At 54.3% G+C, this 18279-nt stretch overlaps 4 protein-coding genes across 4 annotated transcripts, besides 1 other annotated feature; all 4 read left to right on the forward strand.

The window, feature by feature from the left end:
• Positions 1-4094: 4094 nt before the first annotated feature.
• LPMP_323460 (hypothetical protein) lies at positions 4095-6545 on the forward strand (the record flags this gene model as incomplete). The annotated part of the gene is made up of 1 exon (XM_010703728.1): positions 4095-6545. The coding sequence occupies one exon, from the start codon at positions 4095-4097 to the stop codon at positions 6543-6545; it is 2451 nt and encodes an 816-aa protein (XP_010702030.1).
• A 1709-nt stretch (positions 6546-8254) lies between these two features.
• Positions 8255-9058: a repeat region.
• Positions 9059-11871: 2813 nt separating this feature from the next.
• LPMP_323470 (hypothetical protein) lies at positions 11872-12594 on the forward strand (the record flags this gene model as incomplete). Its single annotated transcript, XM_010703729.1, has 1 exon — positions 11872-12594. The coding sequence occupies one exon, from the start codon at positions 11872-11874 to the stop codon at positions 12592-12594; it is 723 nt and encodes a 240-aa protein (XP_010702031.1).
• Positions 12595-14179: 1585 nt separating this feature from the next.
• On the forward strand, positions 14180-15388 carry LPMP_323480 (chaperone protein DNAj, putative; the record flags this gene model as incomplete). Its single annotated transcript, XM_010703730.1, has 1 exon — positions 14180-15388. One exon carries the CDS (start codon positions 14180-14182, stop codon positions 15386-15388), a length of 1209 nt encoding a protein of 402 aa, XP_010702032.1.
• A 1031-nt stretch (positions 15389-16419) lies between these two features.
• On the forward strand, positions 16420-17850 carry GCVL-2 (dihydrolipoamide dehydrogenase, putative; the record flags this gene model as incomplete). Its single annotated transcript, XM_010703731.1, has 1 exon — positions 16420-17850. One exon carries the CDS (start codon positions 16420-16422, stop codon positions 17848-17850), a length of 1431 nt encoding a protein of 476 aa, XP_010702033.1.
• Between the last annotated feature and the right edge of the window lie 429 nt (positions 17851-18279).

The raw sequence follows: 18279 nt of genomic DNA on the forward strand, positions 1-18279 counted from the left end.
ACCCAAAAAACACGCACACCTTAAAAGCAACAGAAACGAGCAAGTGAACGGGTGCTCACGTTGAACAGAATAGAGCTAAAGGCAAACGAGGGGCATGTCTCGAAGTGTCACTGCCCACTCTCCCCCCTCTATCGTATTCTGTGTGCATTCTGTAGAACAGGAGCGGCACGAATCTGCGCTCTTGGGCATCCCGGCACCCCCCCATTGTGTATGGCTCGGATTCTTCGCTGTGCGTTTAACGCAGCGACGCAGCGTCCTCTGATGCATCGGAAGCATTTGCCTCGTTGCTTATTTGACATCGAGACCTACGCGGTGACACATCTGCTGTTGTATGTGCTGCTTATACTAACGTCTCCTCAACTCTCCTCTTTCTCCTCTTTCTTACTCACTCTGCCGAAGTAAGGAAATATTCCCCTGCAGAGCCTGAAGTAAGGTGTTAAGCGTGCGTTGGTGTACTTATTAGGTGAATGAGTGTGCCTTTGCAGTGCAATCGACGAGTGACATTATCTTCTGCCCATCTCTTTCTCCATAAACCTTCCTACAGCGTGCGCGTGCGTGTGTGTCTTCCTCCATCCTTTCCATTTTTTTCTCTTCATCTCTTCTTTCAGGGTTTCACTTCTCTCCCCCCATTCCAGCATCTGTGCGCGCTAGCCAGTATTAGTGACCGCCTGTGTGTATGCAAGTAGTTCCACGCAGAAATTACACCCTCTTCCACATCGATAACTCTTGGCTGCAAAACACATACACACATATACCCGCTTGCAAGCGCATGCATATTGCAATCTCTCTTTCTCTCTATCGCTCTCTCTCTCTCCGTCAAGCCAAGAGAAAGGAACGCGATTGAGGATAAATCCCATTTACTGCTATCAAGGATACGCACCCCCTGCGCACGAGATACTGGCCCACTGACTCGAAAAGGAAAACACGAAGCGGAAAGGTAAAATACTGCGAGTTGCGCAAAGGCTGTAAAAAAAACGGAAAAGGACTCAACGAGGCATCCCCCACCCTGAAAGGCAGACAGAGGGCCGGTAAGTGGGTACCTGCACATTCGTCTTCACGGACGAACTACTGCATCAAGATCGAGTAAAAGTCGATTTACATCTTTCTTCTTTGCTGTTGGTGTGTGCGTGTCTTGTGGCTTCTGCTATTCAGTGATCCTCAGTCGACCGTATTTTTCTCTGTGGGCTCTGCTGCCCTCTGCTCTTCTTGTTGCCCCTGACGATTTTCTTTTCCTTTGGAAGTCTGCCTGGGGTCAGCTTTTCTTTCTCATTTTGCTTGTTCATCTCTGCTGCTGCTCGACGGATTTCATACTTGTGTGTCTTTCCCTTGTTTGTGGTCTAATTTTTCTTTTGCCTTTTTTCTCTTGAGCCCGGATCTCTATGTGAGTAAGTGTGAATCCACAATTCGTCTCGATTACTTTTCTTTCGATTCCTGTATAGCTGTTGACTCGTACGTTCTCCTCTCCCCTTCCCGAGTGTATCCCTGGTTTGTTTCACTTAAACGTTTTCGCGCAAGTTCTCTCTCTCTCTCTCTGTGTGTGTGTGTGTGCGAAGGGGCCGACTCTGTGCTTTGTTTTGTGTTTCGTTTTCTTTTCTTTTGTTTGCACACTTCACCTTGGCGAAGTCTCTGGTAAGCGGGGTACCTCACGAGTCACTTTGTTCGATCGATTTGCTTACTTCTTTCCCACTCGCTTGCAGTGCGCTTGTGTGTGCCTTGTGTGTGTGTGTGTGTGTGCCTTGTGGTCGCTCGTTTGTGTTCCTCTGAAGCTCTTTGTCTTGGGTGTGACTAGGCAACGTGGGGTGGGGTGGGGAGAGTTGCACCAGTGAGTTAAAGCAAGAGGTCGAAGAAAACAGACAAGCGAACAAGAGGCTATATTGGGAGACGCAAAGCTAACACTGCCTTAACATCATCGCCAGCATCGCTCTCACTGGAGTCTATTAGCACTGATTTCCCGCTGTTCTTCTTGCGTTTGTTTCTCCTGTGCTTCTTTCACTTGTCTTCTGCCTGCAATCACCTGCCCTAAGCGTTGGTTTCTGTGCTTGTGTGCGTGCGCGAAGCTCCTCTTCATGTTATACCCCTGGGATTCAAGGGAGAAGAACAAAACCCCGCAACTACCGACGTTACCACCGTCAGCGCGATATCACTAGCAATAGCACTGGTGCGGTGACGATAGACGTGCTTACAATACTTTTCCTGCGTCTTTACGACTCATTCGGGGGTCATCACCTCCTTTTTTTTTTTTATTAACGGAGACATCTTTCTTATTCGCACAGCTGCAGCTCACTCTTTCACCAGACACGAGCAAAAACACAAAGCCCCCTGCGACTTCCGAGCAGAAAAGTGGAGCAAAGGACGCTGAGTTGTGCAGTAACACTAGTGGCGGAAGAGGACTACTGCTGCAAGGTTTTGATCGCCTTCTTGAAATCAGCTCACTCGCCCACGTTCTCTCCTCTCTTTTATCTACTCATTTTTGTTTGTTTCATCCTGCGCATTATTGTGTCTTTGCCTTCGCTGTACCAAACGACCTCCTCGCTATTCTACTCCTTATTCGTTCGTTGGCGCTGCTTTCAAGCACACAAGTGTGCCGACGTTTGCGTGTGTTGCCTCCCCATCTGTTGCTGTGCACCCCCTCTCCTCTTCTTTGGCTGTCTCTTATTGCCCTCACCTGTCGAGCTGCTCATTGAAGGAAGGCAACTAAGTGTGAGGGTGTTCGCCCAGAGCCCACGCACAGGGCACACGAGGAAGCAAGCCGCAAAAAAGAGGTACAGAGCACACGCAACGCGCCGGTGCTTCGTCTCTCTTTGCGAGGAGGAGAGAGGGGCATCGTATATCGACCTGCGCCCGTACTGTTTTCCTCCTTCCACCTTTTTTCAAAAAAATTGTTTTTTTTTTCTCTCTCTCTCTCTCTCTCTCTTTGTCAGTTTATTTTTTAGTTTCGTTTGCGAAGACGGAGCGGAAGAGAAAAGGACAAAAAGAACAAACAAAAACGAAAATCGCAACCACAGAAAGGCAAACGGCACTAAAACAGCAAAGCGAAGCGAATTATACGCAGCTTCTCTTTGTTTCTGTGCGTGTGCGCCATCGGATCGAATTCACTATTACCTCTCTCTCTCTCTCCACTCCTCACCCTTCGTCTCGCTCAGGGCCATTGGGGAGGTTGCTCATCTCATTCCTCTTTCATCATCCGTTTCTTGCGATTCCTTTCTTTTTTTTTCTCTTTGCAGTTGGGTATACTACACTCGCTTCTTCGTTAAGGAGGGAGAGGACACAACATAGTAATCCATCATTACACACTTTTTCGCGTGTGCAGTCAAAGGAAACACCGCAGAGTAGCTCTAGCTGAAGTATAGTAGTCGAAATATTATCAGTTTGCGCATGCGCGTGTATGTGTATATAAGGCATCTCTTATTCAAACACGTTTATCCTACCCAGAAGTGCACGCTACTAGTTGTTAGTTAGTACTTAGTTGCGTGCGTCCTGTATTGCTTTACCGCTTCTTTCCCCACTTCCTTCCCGAGGGTCGTATTAGGCATCGTCACAGTAGTCGTTTGATACTTTTTTATTTTCTTTTGCTTTCCAACGCTTCTGTGAGTGCCCTTCCTACCTTGTATGCTGCACTCCTTGTCTGCGTGCCTATCTGTCTTGTGTTTGCGTAGCCTCTTCTCTTTGCGCCTTCTACTGCCTTCTCCCTTAGCCTGTCAATGTGTGGTCTCTCTCTCTCTCTTCATCTTTGCCTTCACATCTCTGTAGCAGTTTATTGTGGCGTTCGTGTTTCCTCTCTCACCCTCTCCTGGTACGCGCACCCTCTGAACGTCTGTGCCATTTTGTTTACATTTCTGCGTGTGGGCGTGTTGACCTATTTTCTCTCTCTCCTTTCTCTCCTGATCCACACATTTATTCCCGACTGGTGTTCGTGTCGTGCCCCCTTTCTCCTCCCTCTTCACCTTTCCTTTCCCTTCCTGTTAGGATCCACGCTGGCTAGTTCCCGTCTTCTTTTCCCCTCTAGTTGCGCCCGTCTCTCTCTCTCTCTCTCTCTCCTCCACCTCGTCTTGCCTCTCTTGCTCGACGTTCGCTTCTCAGCGGCACGGATCAGCATGACTGACCGCACGGAGATTGCATCCTCTACATCGGAGGACGAGTACACGTTTCTAGCCTTCTCCCTGGAGAACACGTCTGAGACAGTGGAAAGAGTCGAGAAGCAAATGGTAGGGAAGACGGATGCTATCATTACTCACATCACCAGCGCAGAGGACTCGCGCAGCTCGACCACGCCGGAGAGTGAGTCTTTTGTGTTTACTACTATGGCTGTCACCCCTATTTCCCTAGCGGTGGCCATGTTGTGCGGATCGTCTGTGCAGAAGGTACTGGAGGCCTGCATGGATCCAGTGTTTCTCACCGCCTCGACAGATATGAATGCCGATAATATTGCCGCGGATGTTCTCTCCCTGATGGACTCGGCTATGACAGTCCATGTGCCTGCCCTCGCTGATCTCTCTTGCCTGGAACCCTTCTTCGCCGGCTACACTCGCTGCGAACGCATCGACGCGGTACTGAGCGCGGCCCGTGCCTCCAGCAAGCTGATACTGCGCGACGACCTTCCTGTGCCGTCCTCCAGTACGTGTATGCTTTCAGTGGACGCGTTTGAAGGGACCAGGCTGCGCGTCGGCTTTCGCAGTCACACTGCTGACGAAACTTACAGTGTGGAGATGCTGAAGCATCGGCTGCACACGTCTGAGTGCGAGGCTTCTCTTCACTCGTTGTTTCATTACCGACTGGGGGCCACCACGTCACAGCAGAATACGCGGAACGTCGAACTTTCCAGCAATGCTTTGTGTGGGCAAAGTGCCGCGCTTGCCTCACCTGTCGCTGCTCATCAGGCACACGTGGAGTTGGAGGCGAGCCCGCTTCTCAAGGATGTTTGTGAGTCTCGCTCAGACGACACCTGCGTTTCCAGAAGAGCCCTGCCGGTCGCTTGTGCGTTCCCTGTCGCGGTGGGTGAGGAGCCCGCAGGCATTGCGATTTGCGAGTCACGTAGCATGCAACTGGGCCCGTGCCCCATTGACAAGGAGCCGCTCCATGCAGGTAGCCGTGGCTGTGCCGCTGACCACCACAGGAATCTTTACACCTCTATGCCGCGCATGTGTGCGCCGATACCCAAACCACTGCTCACTATCGACGCCATCCTCACAGATACTGATTTCAAATTTCATGAGGAAACAGCAAGTAGCGGCGTGAGGGAGGCAACTTCTATGTCCACGACGAGGTCCGGTTCGCCGGGGCCCACCACGTCCTCCTCCGTCACCGCCACCACAACCGCCACGGAGAAGTTGTGCATCAGCATGAGCGCCGCGCCGTCCTTTCACAAGAGCGTACTGAACGCGACTATCGGCGCCACTTCCGTTGGTGACTTTTGTTTCCCAGCAAACGCTGTCCGCTTCCGCAGCCTGTTGACTCTCTGCGAGGATTCTGCCGCTTGCCCCATAGACGCCAGCGAGGCCATGACAGAGGAGAAACTGATGGGCTCGGCCATGCCCCGTCTGTACGCCCCAGTTGACGTGTGTGCAGGCACCTCGTGTGAGAGCATGGATGGCGTGGCAGAGCCATGGAGGAAGGGTTCTGCTACTCCACTGCACACGGGCATAGGCAGGCTGCCATCCACCTTCCTCCACAAGAAGGGGCTCATGCCTGCAGGGAGTCCACCGAAGGCAATAGGGGTTTGGGTGCCGCAAGCCCCGTGCCCTGTTGGCACTTCCCTGAAGCCTGATGGAGCTCCACCTGTCGCTGGGCTACCCCCGACGCCTCTGCTGATGGTACCCATCCCTACTGATAATGTTTCCTGCAGCAGTGCCGACGACTGTGGGTCGGCGCATGAATTGCAGGCGACGTACCAGACATCGCACTGCCTCTTGTCAGGGTCGCACTACCGCCGCCATGACCCATACAGCATGACTGGGTTCCTGGCGTGTGCACAGAACAGCAACGCCTCTTCTTTATCGCAGGTAAACATGCCCAATTCCTGTGTCTCGACTTTGTCCGCGCAGTTGAGGCATTCCACTGATGCTTACCCGAGTAGCGCCACTAGAGAAGTGAAGTTCTGCTTCCAAGACCCGCTGATCAAGGCTTCTGCGTGGCTCCTGGAGCGCCGCCACTTCTGGCAGAGGGATGCCACCTATACCCCGTCATCTGAGTGGGAGGGCGCACTGCACTCCAATACGCACGACGACTCTTTGGACGAGAACAGTGATGCCGAAGAGGCTTCATGTCGATCGTTGCCGATGCACAATGCTGTGGTGGCCGCTACACTCGCTGAACCAAGATCAGCTTCAGCCAACCTCTCTCTGAGGCCTATAGACGCAGATCTCGCCTCGCCTGCCGGCGCCACTGCGGCCGCCATAGCCCCCAAGTCGTACGCTGAGGCGGCTCGCCGAGGCATCGTGGTTGCTTCCTCCGCTGTGGTCACCGCTGTCGATACAGCCGAGACACAATTGACTTTGTCTGTGCAGGAGAGCTGCGCTTCTCGCCTCTCTGCTGCGAAAAGGTTGTAGGGCGCTTATTCTAGTGCGGCCACCAGGACGATCGCCACGCCAAAGCGGGTGTCTGTGTGTCTAAGAAAGGAAGGACAGCAACGCCGGCGAGCTACGAAAGAGCCTCGTGCAAGCGCACGCAGGAAATCGAAGACGCAAGTCCACTCCTCTCATGTACTTTTTCAAAAGCTACGCAGCACCCACCACTTTACGAACGCATACGAGCCCATACAGGCAAGCCCCGCGAAACAAGCGAATTTTCATGTCTCTCCCTCTCTATGAGCGTGTGCGTGTGTTGCCCGCCCACCTTCTTTTATTTCCGTCATTTGTCTCAATTTTTTTTTTTTCGGTTCAGCTTTTTTCCGCACACGTGATACGACTTCACGAGGCATCTGCGAAGTTGCGTGCGCGGACGCGCAGGAGATTATATGACTCTCAGCCAGTAAAACGGAAAGAGGAAACAAAGCTAATCGTGTGGTGCAGATGCTGACTTGATTTCGCTGACGCGTAGTTGTGCAAGAGAGAAAGCGACCAAAGAGAAGAAAAAAAAAACGGTGAGTGGCACACCATTGCAAAGGAAAAAAGAAGTACGGCGCACACTACCGCTTCGCTGTGAGTGCAACGCGTGTTGTGCCTCAGTCCTCTTCTCTTCTTCTCCTCCCCTTGCACGCGCAAAAAAAAAACACACACACACATACTTGCCTAAGTGTGTCTTGTTTCTCTCTTTCTTGCTCATGCATCTGTATATACTTGTGTCGCATGTAGGGAAGAAGGAAACTGAAGCGGCAGAGGGAAAAGAGTGAAGAAGCCTACGGAAGAGGATAGGCAACATGCACACGGACCTGCCCAAGAACCAGCAGGATAAATCCGTAAGGCGACTTACAAAGCCCAGACATACATACAATTATACCTGTGACACTGAAAAGCCTCCTCCAGGAAGGACTACCTTCTAACTTTCCAACTCTTCGCAAAGCAGAGAAGTGTAAGCGTCGCACGTGCGCTTCACCCTGATGAATGTTATGCATTCTTTTTTTTTCGTTCTGCTCTTCATTGCTTCTTCAGTTTTAACTTGCAGTCCTGTGCGGTTTGCCCCCCTCTTTTTCATTTTGTGAGTGTCCTCTTCTCTTTCCCCCTTTAAGGCGCTATGTTTGATAGGTGTTGACGTTATCTGACGCACGCAGCTACGCACCCGCTCTTCTGTTGATATGCGCTGAACATCGATTTGCTACATCAAAACAAAAGACTCGTTTTTCTTTTTTTTTTGGTGTTTGTCTTTACTTTTCTACTTCAACTCTTCTCGCCACATTTCGAGTGGGCGAAAAAGAAAGGCGACAAAGCCTGTACACGCTGACCTCTGATGCGTCGCGCCAGAGCTGCAGTGCACGTGTGCCTCTCCCAGTGGGTCTATTTTATGTTTTTTTTTTTGTTTCTCCTCTCCTCTTTTTTTTTTTCTTCCATCTCCTCCCGTACGCCTTCAGTCTATTCTTCTTTTTTACTTCGTTTTGTTTTATTTTGGAGCAGCATGTCGCTTGCGTCCTTCTCTTTACTCACCACGCTGACGACCCCCCTTTCGCTTTGGCACAATCACCCGCTCCCCACCTTCTTTGCTACCCCCTGCCCTTTTCCTTTATTTTTCGTCTGCCTTTAATTACCGTTTCTTTTTTATTTTTCTTTCTGCTGTTCTCTGCGTTAGCCTGTGCACCCCCCCTCACCCCCTGATGATGTCCTGTGCCGCCTCGGCACGTGGCACCAGCGTCCAGTGCCCCACTCTTTCTGGGGAAGCCAGAGGCCTGCGGCCTGGCCTCGCGTGCGGCTGTGCGGACTCTTGGTGTCGGCGGCCAGCTCTGGGCTGGCGCTGTGCCGCAGAGGCTTGCGGTGATGGCCAGACTCGTATCAGCCCAGCACGAGTCGGGCTAACGGCTCAGCAAACGCTGGACGAGGCGATCCGTACGACTCAACGCCGCAGTGCACGCGTGCGACGTTGGTGGCACCGCTCCCATCCGCCCGGCCAGGCCGATGCCGCACAGGTGCCAGAGGCATGACGAGAACGCCCCGCAGCGCGCCATTGAGTTCTCCAGGCTCCCCATGTAGAGCGTCGCCACACCACAGTACGGCACGCCGCCGCTTGAAGCAACGAGGGGAGGGGGCGAGGCATGGCGCACAGGCGGGGGCGCGGGGTCTGTGAGGGCCCTCACCTGAGGCCGGCTCGCTTCCTCCTCGACCGGCGGCCGGCATGTGCCTGGACCACACCCATGCTACCCGCACAACAGACGCCCGCGCCCAGGACCCTGAGCGCGGCCTGCGCGGATCGAGGCGCGCAGTCCAGCCAAGTCCGTCTGGCGCCGATCGCGCCGCACGTATCCGCGCTGTGAACGGGGAAGGACGAGGAGGACCCCTGACCCGCATGGCCCGACTCGACGGCAGGACGGCTCGCCCTGGACGCGCAGGATGCGGCCGCGGCGCAACACAGAGCCACGGGTGGGCTGTGGTTGTATGCGTGTATGCGCTGACGTGTTCGTGGTGGAGTGCACACGCTGAAGAGATGTCTCATGTATGTTTAGTGTTTTTTTTCCTTTAAGCTCTAGGGCTACTCTCGCTGGTCGCTTTAGTATCCGCTTTCTCCTCGTCGTTTTCTCTTGCTTCAACACATCGATTACTTGCCTATACCTGCTCAAGGGTTCTTTAGGCTTTCTCTCTCTCTCTCTCTGTGCGTGCGTGCGTGTATGGGTATGTGCCTCTCTCTCTTTCCTTTTCCTCCCGTGTGTGCGCAGGAGTGAGCGAAGGGGAGTACTTGTGAAGCTCCTCGCCAGTATGGGTATCACTTGTTGTGTCTCTTCTCGTCAATGTCTTCGTCTTATCGCTTGTAGGGCTGCGGTATCGGAAAGCATCATGTTTAGTGGGCATCCTCTAATTCTAAGCCATGGCACCGAGAGAAGGTGCAGCAGTTGTCATTGCAGTGGTGGCTGTGTTTTGTGTGCGAGGTATAGTATGAACGACGGAGGAAAAAGGGACAAGGCGGCGGGCAGGAAGGGGAGCTCAAGCGAGAGTCTCGTGTTTCTGTGAGAGTAGGGCAAGACTACAGAGGAAGGGGAAGGGGTCATCTTTGTTCTCAGGCGGTGCCTCTTTCTCCACTCACGTCTCTCCTTCTGTTTTCCCCTTTCAGGCACTGTCGCCTCACTTTGTCATTTTCGTCGTCTACCTTTCTCGTTTGTCTACTTCCCCACACAATGCAACCCCCAGTCACCCTCCCCCTTTCTTACCTCTTCTTCGTTAACCCCCTCACACAACTTCCCTCTCCCTCTTTTTTTTGTTCTTGCTCGCTTGCTTTGCTCGACGTATCCGCTTCTTCATCTCGATTCACTTCTCTGGGAGAGTTTGTGTGGGTATCTCTTCAGCTGGCCACGACAATTGAAGTGACGGCTGCCGCGACAAGCTAAGACGTTGCTGCGTGCAGCGGACTCCCACCCACCAGCGTGTGTGTGTGACGTGGAAGGGTGCGTTGTTTGTGCGCGTTTTCTTTTACCTCCTTTTGTATTCAATTCTTCTACACTTTTCTTTCCACTGAAGCTCCTCTGCCGGCGTCGCAAGCGCGCTTTTTCTCTGTGGTGTGGGTTCTCAAGCTGCGGGATTTTTTTCTTCTCTAGTCTAAATGTATCTCGGTTACCACTGTCTTGCCTGTACCTTATTCTCCTCGCCTCTTTCCCTCTTCCCCGTTTCCTCATTTTGGTCTCACTCGCTCGACTCTTTCTCATCACGTGTCTGTGCATATGATGGTCTCTCTAATCACCATCAGCATCGGAGTTAACACGGAGAAGAAGTGAGGGGGGTGGCCGGAAAAGCAACCTACACAGGGACGAAGAGAACACCGAGTGAGAATGGCGGTTAGTTACTCGGGTTAACAGAAACATTTATTCAAAGTCACGACAGTACAGGTGCGCACCTCCACCCACACCCACACCCACACACAGATGATGACCGAAGGCAGAAGCGACGAGTAGGGGAGACCTATACATCTCTATATGTTTTTTTTCGTCTGCCAGCACCTGTGTGTCTGTGCATGGCTGCGTGCTCTCTTTCCCCCGCTTCCTCCCTTCGGAGCTGCCTTTTCCTCTTACGCTCAGTGCGTAGGTGAAGGCATGTGTGTTTGTGTATGGGCGTGCGAGTAATGGATTGCCGCTCTGCCACAGAAAAGGAAGAAGAATAGCGAAGAACTACGGCAGTGCACCGCACCAGTGTTTTGAGGGCGATGCTTGTGTGGGGAGCTTCGGCTGGTTCGATAAGATTGGGAAAAAAATCTGAACGCACAAACATAATGTCATCGACACGTTAAAATCGAATGCGCGCACTTTTTTTTTGCTTCTCTCTCTCAGTGTGCCACATGTGAGAATTTGCTCATTTGCATTCACTCATGTGGGTGCGTATACATGGCTTCACTCCTTCCCCTTTTATCTCACACATATGAAATGAAAGGCGCAGCCTTCAAGCTAAAGTGGAAATCGAAAAAGCAAAAGGAAATCGGCACAAAGTAAGAGACGCCTCCGTTCACGATGTGCCGAGTGTTCTTCAGGGGTGCTGCCATGCGCGCATGTCCGTGGACAGATGTTTGAGTGGGAACTTCGCGTCGTGGCACGCAGCCACAGCTGGCAAGGCGGTGCTCCCTCCCCCTACCCCTAGCCCCCTGTTAGCGTCCACCCCTCGAAGTGAGGAAGGTGTCTCTTGCCCACGCTTTCTTTTTTTTTCTCGAACGAAAAGCGACTGGTGAGTAGCAAGGGGTGGAGTGACACGGAGGGAATGTGTCTTTGCATCTCAAGCCTGGTTCCCCCTTCATCCACAGATGAATCTACATGCAGTAAGCCTATCATTGGCTTCATGATTGTGCGTGCAGCGAAAGGCCCCCCCTGCCACTCTCCTTTCCCACTTGCACGCCTCTTTCCTTTTCTCTCGCAAGGCGCTTTTCATCGTCTCATTTCTCTTAACCTTCTTCCTCCCTCCCCTCCCCTCTTTCACCGCCACCCCCACACGCTATTCACCGGGAATATTCCTCCTTTTCGTCATTCCTTCGGTGCTTTTCATTACAGCTCGGCTTCCCTTACAGAAACACACCAGAGCCCAAGAGTCAACAGCAGCGGTCTATCAACAGGGGCAGGGAAGTGGACACAGCGGTGACGCAGACGCATCCTCACCAGAAGAGAAGGAAGGGTGAGTCACACGGGTCGCCTCTTGCACCTTTCCGAGGTTGCGCTTCTCTTTCGTTATCGTGGTGGCGTCACTCACTTTTTGCTCCACCGAGAGCCAAAAGGGGTTCCAGCGTGTAAACACGCACCTCCCTCGCTCGTTTTGCGTCAACATGAGCTCCTTCACCCCATCCACGCCGCTGAGCTACCAGGGCGGTGGCGGTGGTGGCATCCGCGATATCGGCACCGTCACGTCCGGCATGGCCATTATGAACTTTGATCAGAAGACAAAGCCGTACACGCGCAGCGATCTCGTGCAGTTTCTGATGAACTACCAGGCCAATCTGAATGAGGTGGAGCTGCGACTTGTGGAGAAAGGTATGGTGGGCACCTTTGTTGGCATACCAGTGTTCTTTGGTGCTGGATACTTCCTAAGTGGCCGGCTTGGCTGGCATCGCGTGGTGCGAGCCATGGCGCCGCTGAGCGAGGAAGGACGGCCGAGTTGGCTCGTTACCCACCTCCCAAAGATCGGTCGCATTGCCTTTGGGCTGTCAGCGGCCACCATCCCCTACATTGCGGTGCAACAGTGGTTTGTCTCGCGCGTGCTGGAGTTGGATGAGCGGGAGAGCAACTTATCCTTCCACGTCCGGCGACTGATGCTGTCACAGCGCTCCAGCATGATGTTTAAGCGCACCGCTACGCGTGAGGTGACAAGAGAGGAGCAGCAGCGCCTGCTGCGCGAGGCCGAGGCACACGTAAATGAGAATCGCAGTGGTCAACGTGTAAGCCAGGGCCTGGGCACCGGTCCTGTAGACGTGAACCTGCAGCTGGGCCAACAGGTGCTGACACCACTGGCGCAGACAGGCTACAAGCCGATGCCTACGCAGCAGCGATAGAAGGGGACTGGTGTGGCATCGAACTCAGGCTTGCGCGTGGTCTCTTATGGACCTGAGCTGCAGAAGGGCACCGTGAAACCGCGATACGGTGCGCCCTCACCTCCATCTCTTTCTTTCGCCTTCCGTAGGCACGTGTGCTATTGACTCGGCTTCTCTCTCCTCGCTGTTTGACGTCGTGCCGAGGGTGCCTTTCGTTTCTTCTTTTTGCTTCAAGTTTTGATGTGCTGCGTGTGAGCTGGTGCTCTGGGTCAGGACGCGGGTGTGCTGAGGTCCACAAGTGCCTCCTCTTGTTGCTCCTCGCTGTTGTGAGGATTGGCGAAAAGGCTCCTCGCAGGATGGAGTGTGTGATTCGCCATGTCTTTGACGCGGAGAAGGCGATGGTACTGTGGTGCAGTTTTCTGTTGCGTAGGTGCTTTTCCTACTGTGGCACACTTCTTCCAGATCCACACTGTCAAGAACGCAACAAGCGCGCTCTCTTCTCCGTGTGTGGCTTCGCAGCTGTTGCTGATGTGTTTCTCGGATTACCTCATTCCTGTTCTTGAAGGCTTGTCTGCCCTTTCTTTGCCCTCCCCGACAGAGAGAGGGGGGCGCCCACCCCTGCCACAGTGGCACATGTGCGCCCACTCTCTCTGTTTTTTCACGCGTATCCGCGTTTCACAGGATTCCCTAACACGCGATACGAAAAACAACAAAACTGCGGCTGCTGACCGCGTGGGAGAAGAAGAGTGAGTATTGAGACGCGTGCACACACACACACACCCACACACAGGTGCATACAGAAGCCTTACTGTGCACCTGTTATCTCGGTATTCCCTGTGCTCCCTCTTCCCCGCCTCTCTACTTCAATCACCCCCAAGCTTGATGCAAGGTCGTGGTGATGTTCTTCAGAAAGAGGGCAGTGAGGACCCTCTTTGTCGCTGTTCTTTGTATGCGTCTCACACGGTCGGCACTGACCAGCTCGTCTAGTTGTGGACCTGTGCAGAGATGAATGCACCCACTCGAGTCGCTCAGACCTCTTGTGCGAGTCGTTTCCGTTTTCCCTTTTATTCCCTTGGCGTCTGCTGCGCTTTCCACCACTCTTCTTACCACCCAACTCCTCTCCGTACTCTGCCACTGCTGCTATAGGGCCACCCATCCCACGTTGTGCGCCATCTCCTGCTTTGGCTTCCTACGCCCGGTGGCTCATTTCCTGTGTGGACATTTTTGGCAGGACACGTTCTCTCTTCTTCATACTTCACTCCCCCTCCCCCTTTTTTTTTTTTACTGCCCCCCCCCTCCCCCCTCCTTTCTCTCTCGACGTCACTCATTCTTGCTGTGAGTGCGCGGGTGCGCGCCAGTGGTGTTATCGAAACGGTGGGAAGCGTTGTTGTTGCTGCCAATCGCCCGAAAAAAAAAGGCAAGAGTGGGTAAAGCTCATGTGGCGTGCGTCACGACATTGCTGCTGTGCTGCTCTATAGAACCTGCACAGCGTAGGCGCTTCTCCCCTCTTTGAAGTGACCCCCACACCCACCCACCCACCCACACATACATACACAATCACAACAGCAACAATTCATCGACTCACCAACTTCCGCTGCCATAGGGAATGGTGGCGACCATTGTGTGCTCGCATCGTGCTGTTGTGCGGTGTGCATGTGCGCTTGCGCTTCTACTTGTATGTGTGGCACTGAACTCGAACGCATTTTTTGACTTTGGTGGCGGTCATCACACCGATGCGTCGAAGGCCCAGGTGCGCCGTGGCCCAGAGGTGGACTACTACAAGGTGCTGCAGTTGGAGGGTAAGCGCGAGGAAGTGACGGAGAAGGACATCCGCCAGCAATTCCGCCGCCTCTCTCGTCTTTACCACCCCGATGTAGCGAAGACGGAAGAGGATAAAGCGAAGTACAGTCAAGTTAACCGTGCGTACGAGGTGCTCTCCGACAAGCGGAAGCGGAAGATCTACGACATGCGTGGGGAGCAGGGCTTGGCGCAGCTTGAAGAGCTGGACCGCACCAAGGGCTCCCCTGGCGGTGGTATGAACCCCCTCGCCCAGCTCTTCGGCATGCGGACGGACAACGGCCTGCGAGGGCCCGACATGGAGCTGGAGGCGAAGGTGGACCTTGCCAAATTGTTCACTGGCGGGCAGGATATTCTCCGGATCAACAAGCGCAGGGTGTGCCAGGCCTGCAAAGGCAGCGGCGCCGATGCGACGGCGGCCGTTGTGCAGTGCCGGCAATGCGGCGGCCAGGGCGTGTTGCGCCAGCGCATCCAGTTAGCTCCTGGCATGATCCAGGAGGTACACCAGAGGTGCACCTCCTGCGGCGGAGCGGGTCGGCGGCCAGAGCGGGTGTGCCCCGTCTGTCGAGGCAGGAAGGTCATGCAGGGCAGCAGCACAATTGTATTGGAGCTGGAGCCCGGCATGACGGAGAACTCCGTGCTGAAGTTCGAGATGGAGGCCGAGGAGTCGCCGGACCGTCTGCCGGGGGACGTTGTCGTGCGCGTGCACACCCACCCGCACCCTGTTTTCTCACGCCGCCGCAACCAGCTGGACTTGGACACGTCCCTAACGCTGACTCTCAAGGAGGCCCTCGTAGGCTTTGACCGCAACATCACACACCTAGACGGCGAGGAGCAGGTCCGAGTGTATCGACGCGACACAGTGTCTCCCTACGGCACGGTGCTTCGCCTCCAGGGAAAAGGAATGCCAAAGCTGCATGTTCCATCGGAGCGGGGCGACCTCTACGTCCGCCTGCAGTACGACTTGCCCGCACGGCTGACAAAGGAGCAGAAGGAGCTGGTGGAGAAGCTGCTGTGAGTTTCCGCGCTGAATGAACGTTGCGATTGGAGGAAGAGGGATACTACCCATGGTCGCAACGCGTTGTTACCAACGACACTCGTTGGTGTTGTACCTCAGGGACTAGAGCGTCCTCAGGTGCACTGTTATGTGTATTTGTGTAGGCCCTTGAATAATACCTGTATACTTCTTTCCGCCGGGCTAACAGTGTGTGCCACAGGGACCGTGGATGGATGCGGCGTTGGGGGTGGTGGCGGATCTCTCTCATTGTGGGCTTGCACGGAGAGTGCTTCCTCTTGCGCCGACTTGGCTACGTCTTTGTTTTTTCCCTTTCGTTTTGTTTCTCCCTTTTCTGACTTGGTTGTGAGGAGAGCGCGCACACACACACACACACGCACGCACTCATGCGCCACAAATTTATGGCCTTCACAAACTCACCGTTACACGGGTGCAGAAGCCATTCGAGAGATCGTCTATGAATGGTGGTGCAAAGCGCCAGTAGCAAATCCATCCCTCTCCCCCATCTCCCATTCCTCAAATTCATACAGCTTGAATCATAACGTGCGCGCTTGTCATGACACTCGTCGTTCTGAGATACCGCTTGTCTCATGGCGTGCCCTGCGACGGTGCACCAGCGACTATCCTCGCATCTGGTGTCTCCGTGTGAGATGTGCAGACATAGACGTGCGTGTACGTATGGGTGCACCCGTATGTATGTAGACGCATAGAGGTATGAGGGAGGTGGTGTGTGTTGTCACATCTCTCGTTGCTTTGTCTTTGATGGCGCCTACTCGTTACCTCCTTTCCCATTCCTCTCACCCCTGCCGCTGGACTTCTCTTGCGCATCTCTGCTTTGACCCGCGTGGCGTGTGACGTGGCGTACCCTCTGCAGTCTCTACTCTCTCGTATTGATTCGCCCCTTCACTCGCTCAGCACTTACTTAGCAAACTTTCGCTATTGCCTCTTGCGAGTTTTTCCCCTTTCGCGACGACGCTGAGTGGTCTAAGGTCGAACACCCACTTCCTTCTCCCCATACACAGACAGACACCAACATGTTTCGCAGGAACATACCTTACTTGGCGTCGTACGACGTGACAGTGATTGGCGGTGGTCCTGGCGGGTACGTGGCGGCCATCAAAGCGGCCCAGCTCGGCCTCAAGACTGCCTGCATCGAGAAACGCGGTGCCCTTGGCGGTACGTGCCTGAATGTCGGGTGCATCCCGTCAAAGGCGCTGCTGCACGCGACACACCTGTACCACGACGCTCACGCTAATTTTGCCAAATATGGCCTGCGCGGCGGGGAGAATGTAACGATGGATGTGGCTGCGATGCAGGCGCAGAAGATGAAAGGGGTAAAGGCGCTCACTGGCGGCGTCGAGTACCTCCTCAAGAAGAACAAAGTTTCCTACTATAAAGGGGAAGGTAGCTTCATCACCGCCAACCAGATTAAGGTGAAGGCTCTGGATGGAAAGGACGAGACGCTCGAGTCGAAGAAGACGATCGTGGCCACTGGCAGCGAGCCAACAGAGCTGCCGTTCCTGCCCTTCGACGAGAGGATTGTCTTGTCTTCCACCGGCGCCCTCGACCTTAATCACGTGCCGAAAAAGATGATCGTTGTTGGTGGCGGCGTGATTGGGCTGGAGCTGGGAAGCGTATGGGCCCGCCTTGGCGCTGAGGTGACCGTTGTGGAGTTTGCCTCTCGCTGCGCCGCCACCACCGACGCTGACGTATCCAAGGCGCTCACGGATGCGCTGGAGAAGAACGAGAAGATGCGTATTATGACTCATACGAAGGTTGTCGGTGGCAAGAACAATGGTAGCAGCGTGACGATCGAGGTGGAGGGTAAGGATGGCAAGAGGCAGACACTCGAGGCGGATGCACTGCTGTGCTCCGTGGGCCGCCGCCCGCACACGTCCGGCTTGAACGCCGAGGCTATCAACCTCAAAATGGAGCGCGGCTTTGTCTGCATCAACGACCACTTTGAGACGAACGTGCCGAGCGTTTACGCAATCGGCGATGTCGTGAACAAGGGCCCAATGCTAGCGCACAAGGCTGAGGAGGAAGGCGTCGCGTGTGCAGAGATGCTAGCTGGCAAGCCTGGCCACGTGAACTACGGCGTCATCCCCGGTGTTATCTACACCAACCCGGAGGTCGCGCAGGTGGGCGAGACGGAGGAGCAGGCGAAGAAGAAGGGGATTGACTACAAGGTCGGCAAGTTCCCCTTTAGCGCCAACTCGCGCGCCAAGGCTGTTGGCACCGAGGAAGGCTTCGTGAAGGTGGTGACGGACAAGAAGACGGACCGCATCCTTGGTGTGCAGATTGTGTGCACGGCAGCTGGCGAGATGATCGCGGAGTCGGCGCTGGCGATGGAGTACGGCGCGAGCTCTGAGGATGTGGGCCGCACCTGCCACGCCCACCCTACCATGTCCGAGGCGGTGAAGGAGGCGTGTATGGCGTGCTTTGCCCAGACGATCAACTTCTAAGCGGGATGGAGAATGCGTGCACTGGCGCGAGTGAGACAGGCAGGGGACCAAAGAGACGTTGGCGAGCGCGCACAAGCACTCGCCGTTGGCACCCCTTCCACGTCTTTGCCTTCGTGTTCAGCCACCGTCAACCAGTTTGACTCTATCGTTCCCCAAAGGGCACATACATGTGTAGGCCAATGTGTCGGGTCGAGGCTGAACGGGAAACGGGTGCGCTGCACAGACAACCACTTTAATGGATATGCACCTCGTAGCGCACTGAGCTAACGACACCCCCACCCCCACACACTACCATAGTTTTCGTATTGGAGAGGCGAGGCGTGAGATGCATCCGAGGTGGGCGAGCGACCTCGCCTTCTTTTTCTTTTATGTGTCTCCTAATCCGTTGTACTCACCAGGCGCGCCGTGTCATCACTTGCCAAAAGTTTT

Source organism: Leishmania panamensis, assembly GCF_000755165.1.
Source record: "Leishmania panamensis strain MHOM/PA/94/PSC-1 chromosome 32 sequence".
Taxonomy (NCBI): domain Eukaryota; phylum Euglenozoa; class Kinetoplastea; order Trypanosomatida; family Trypanosomatidae; genus Leishmania; species Leishmania panamensis.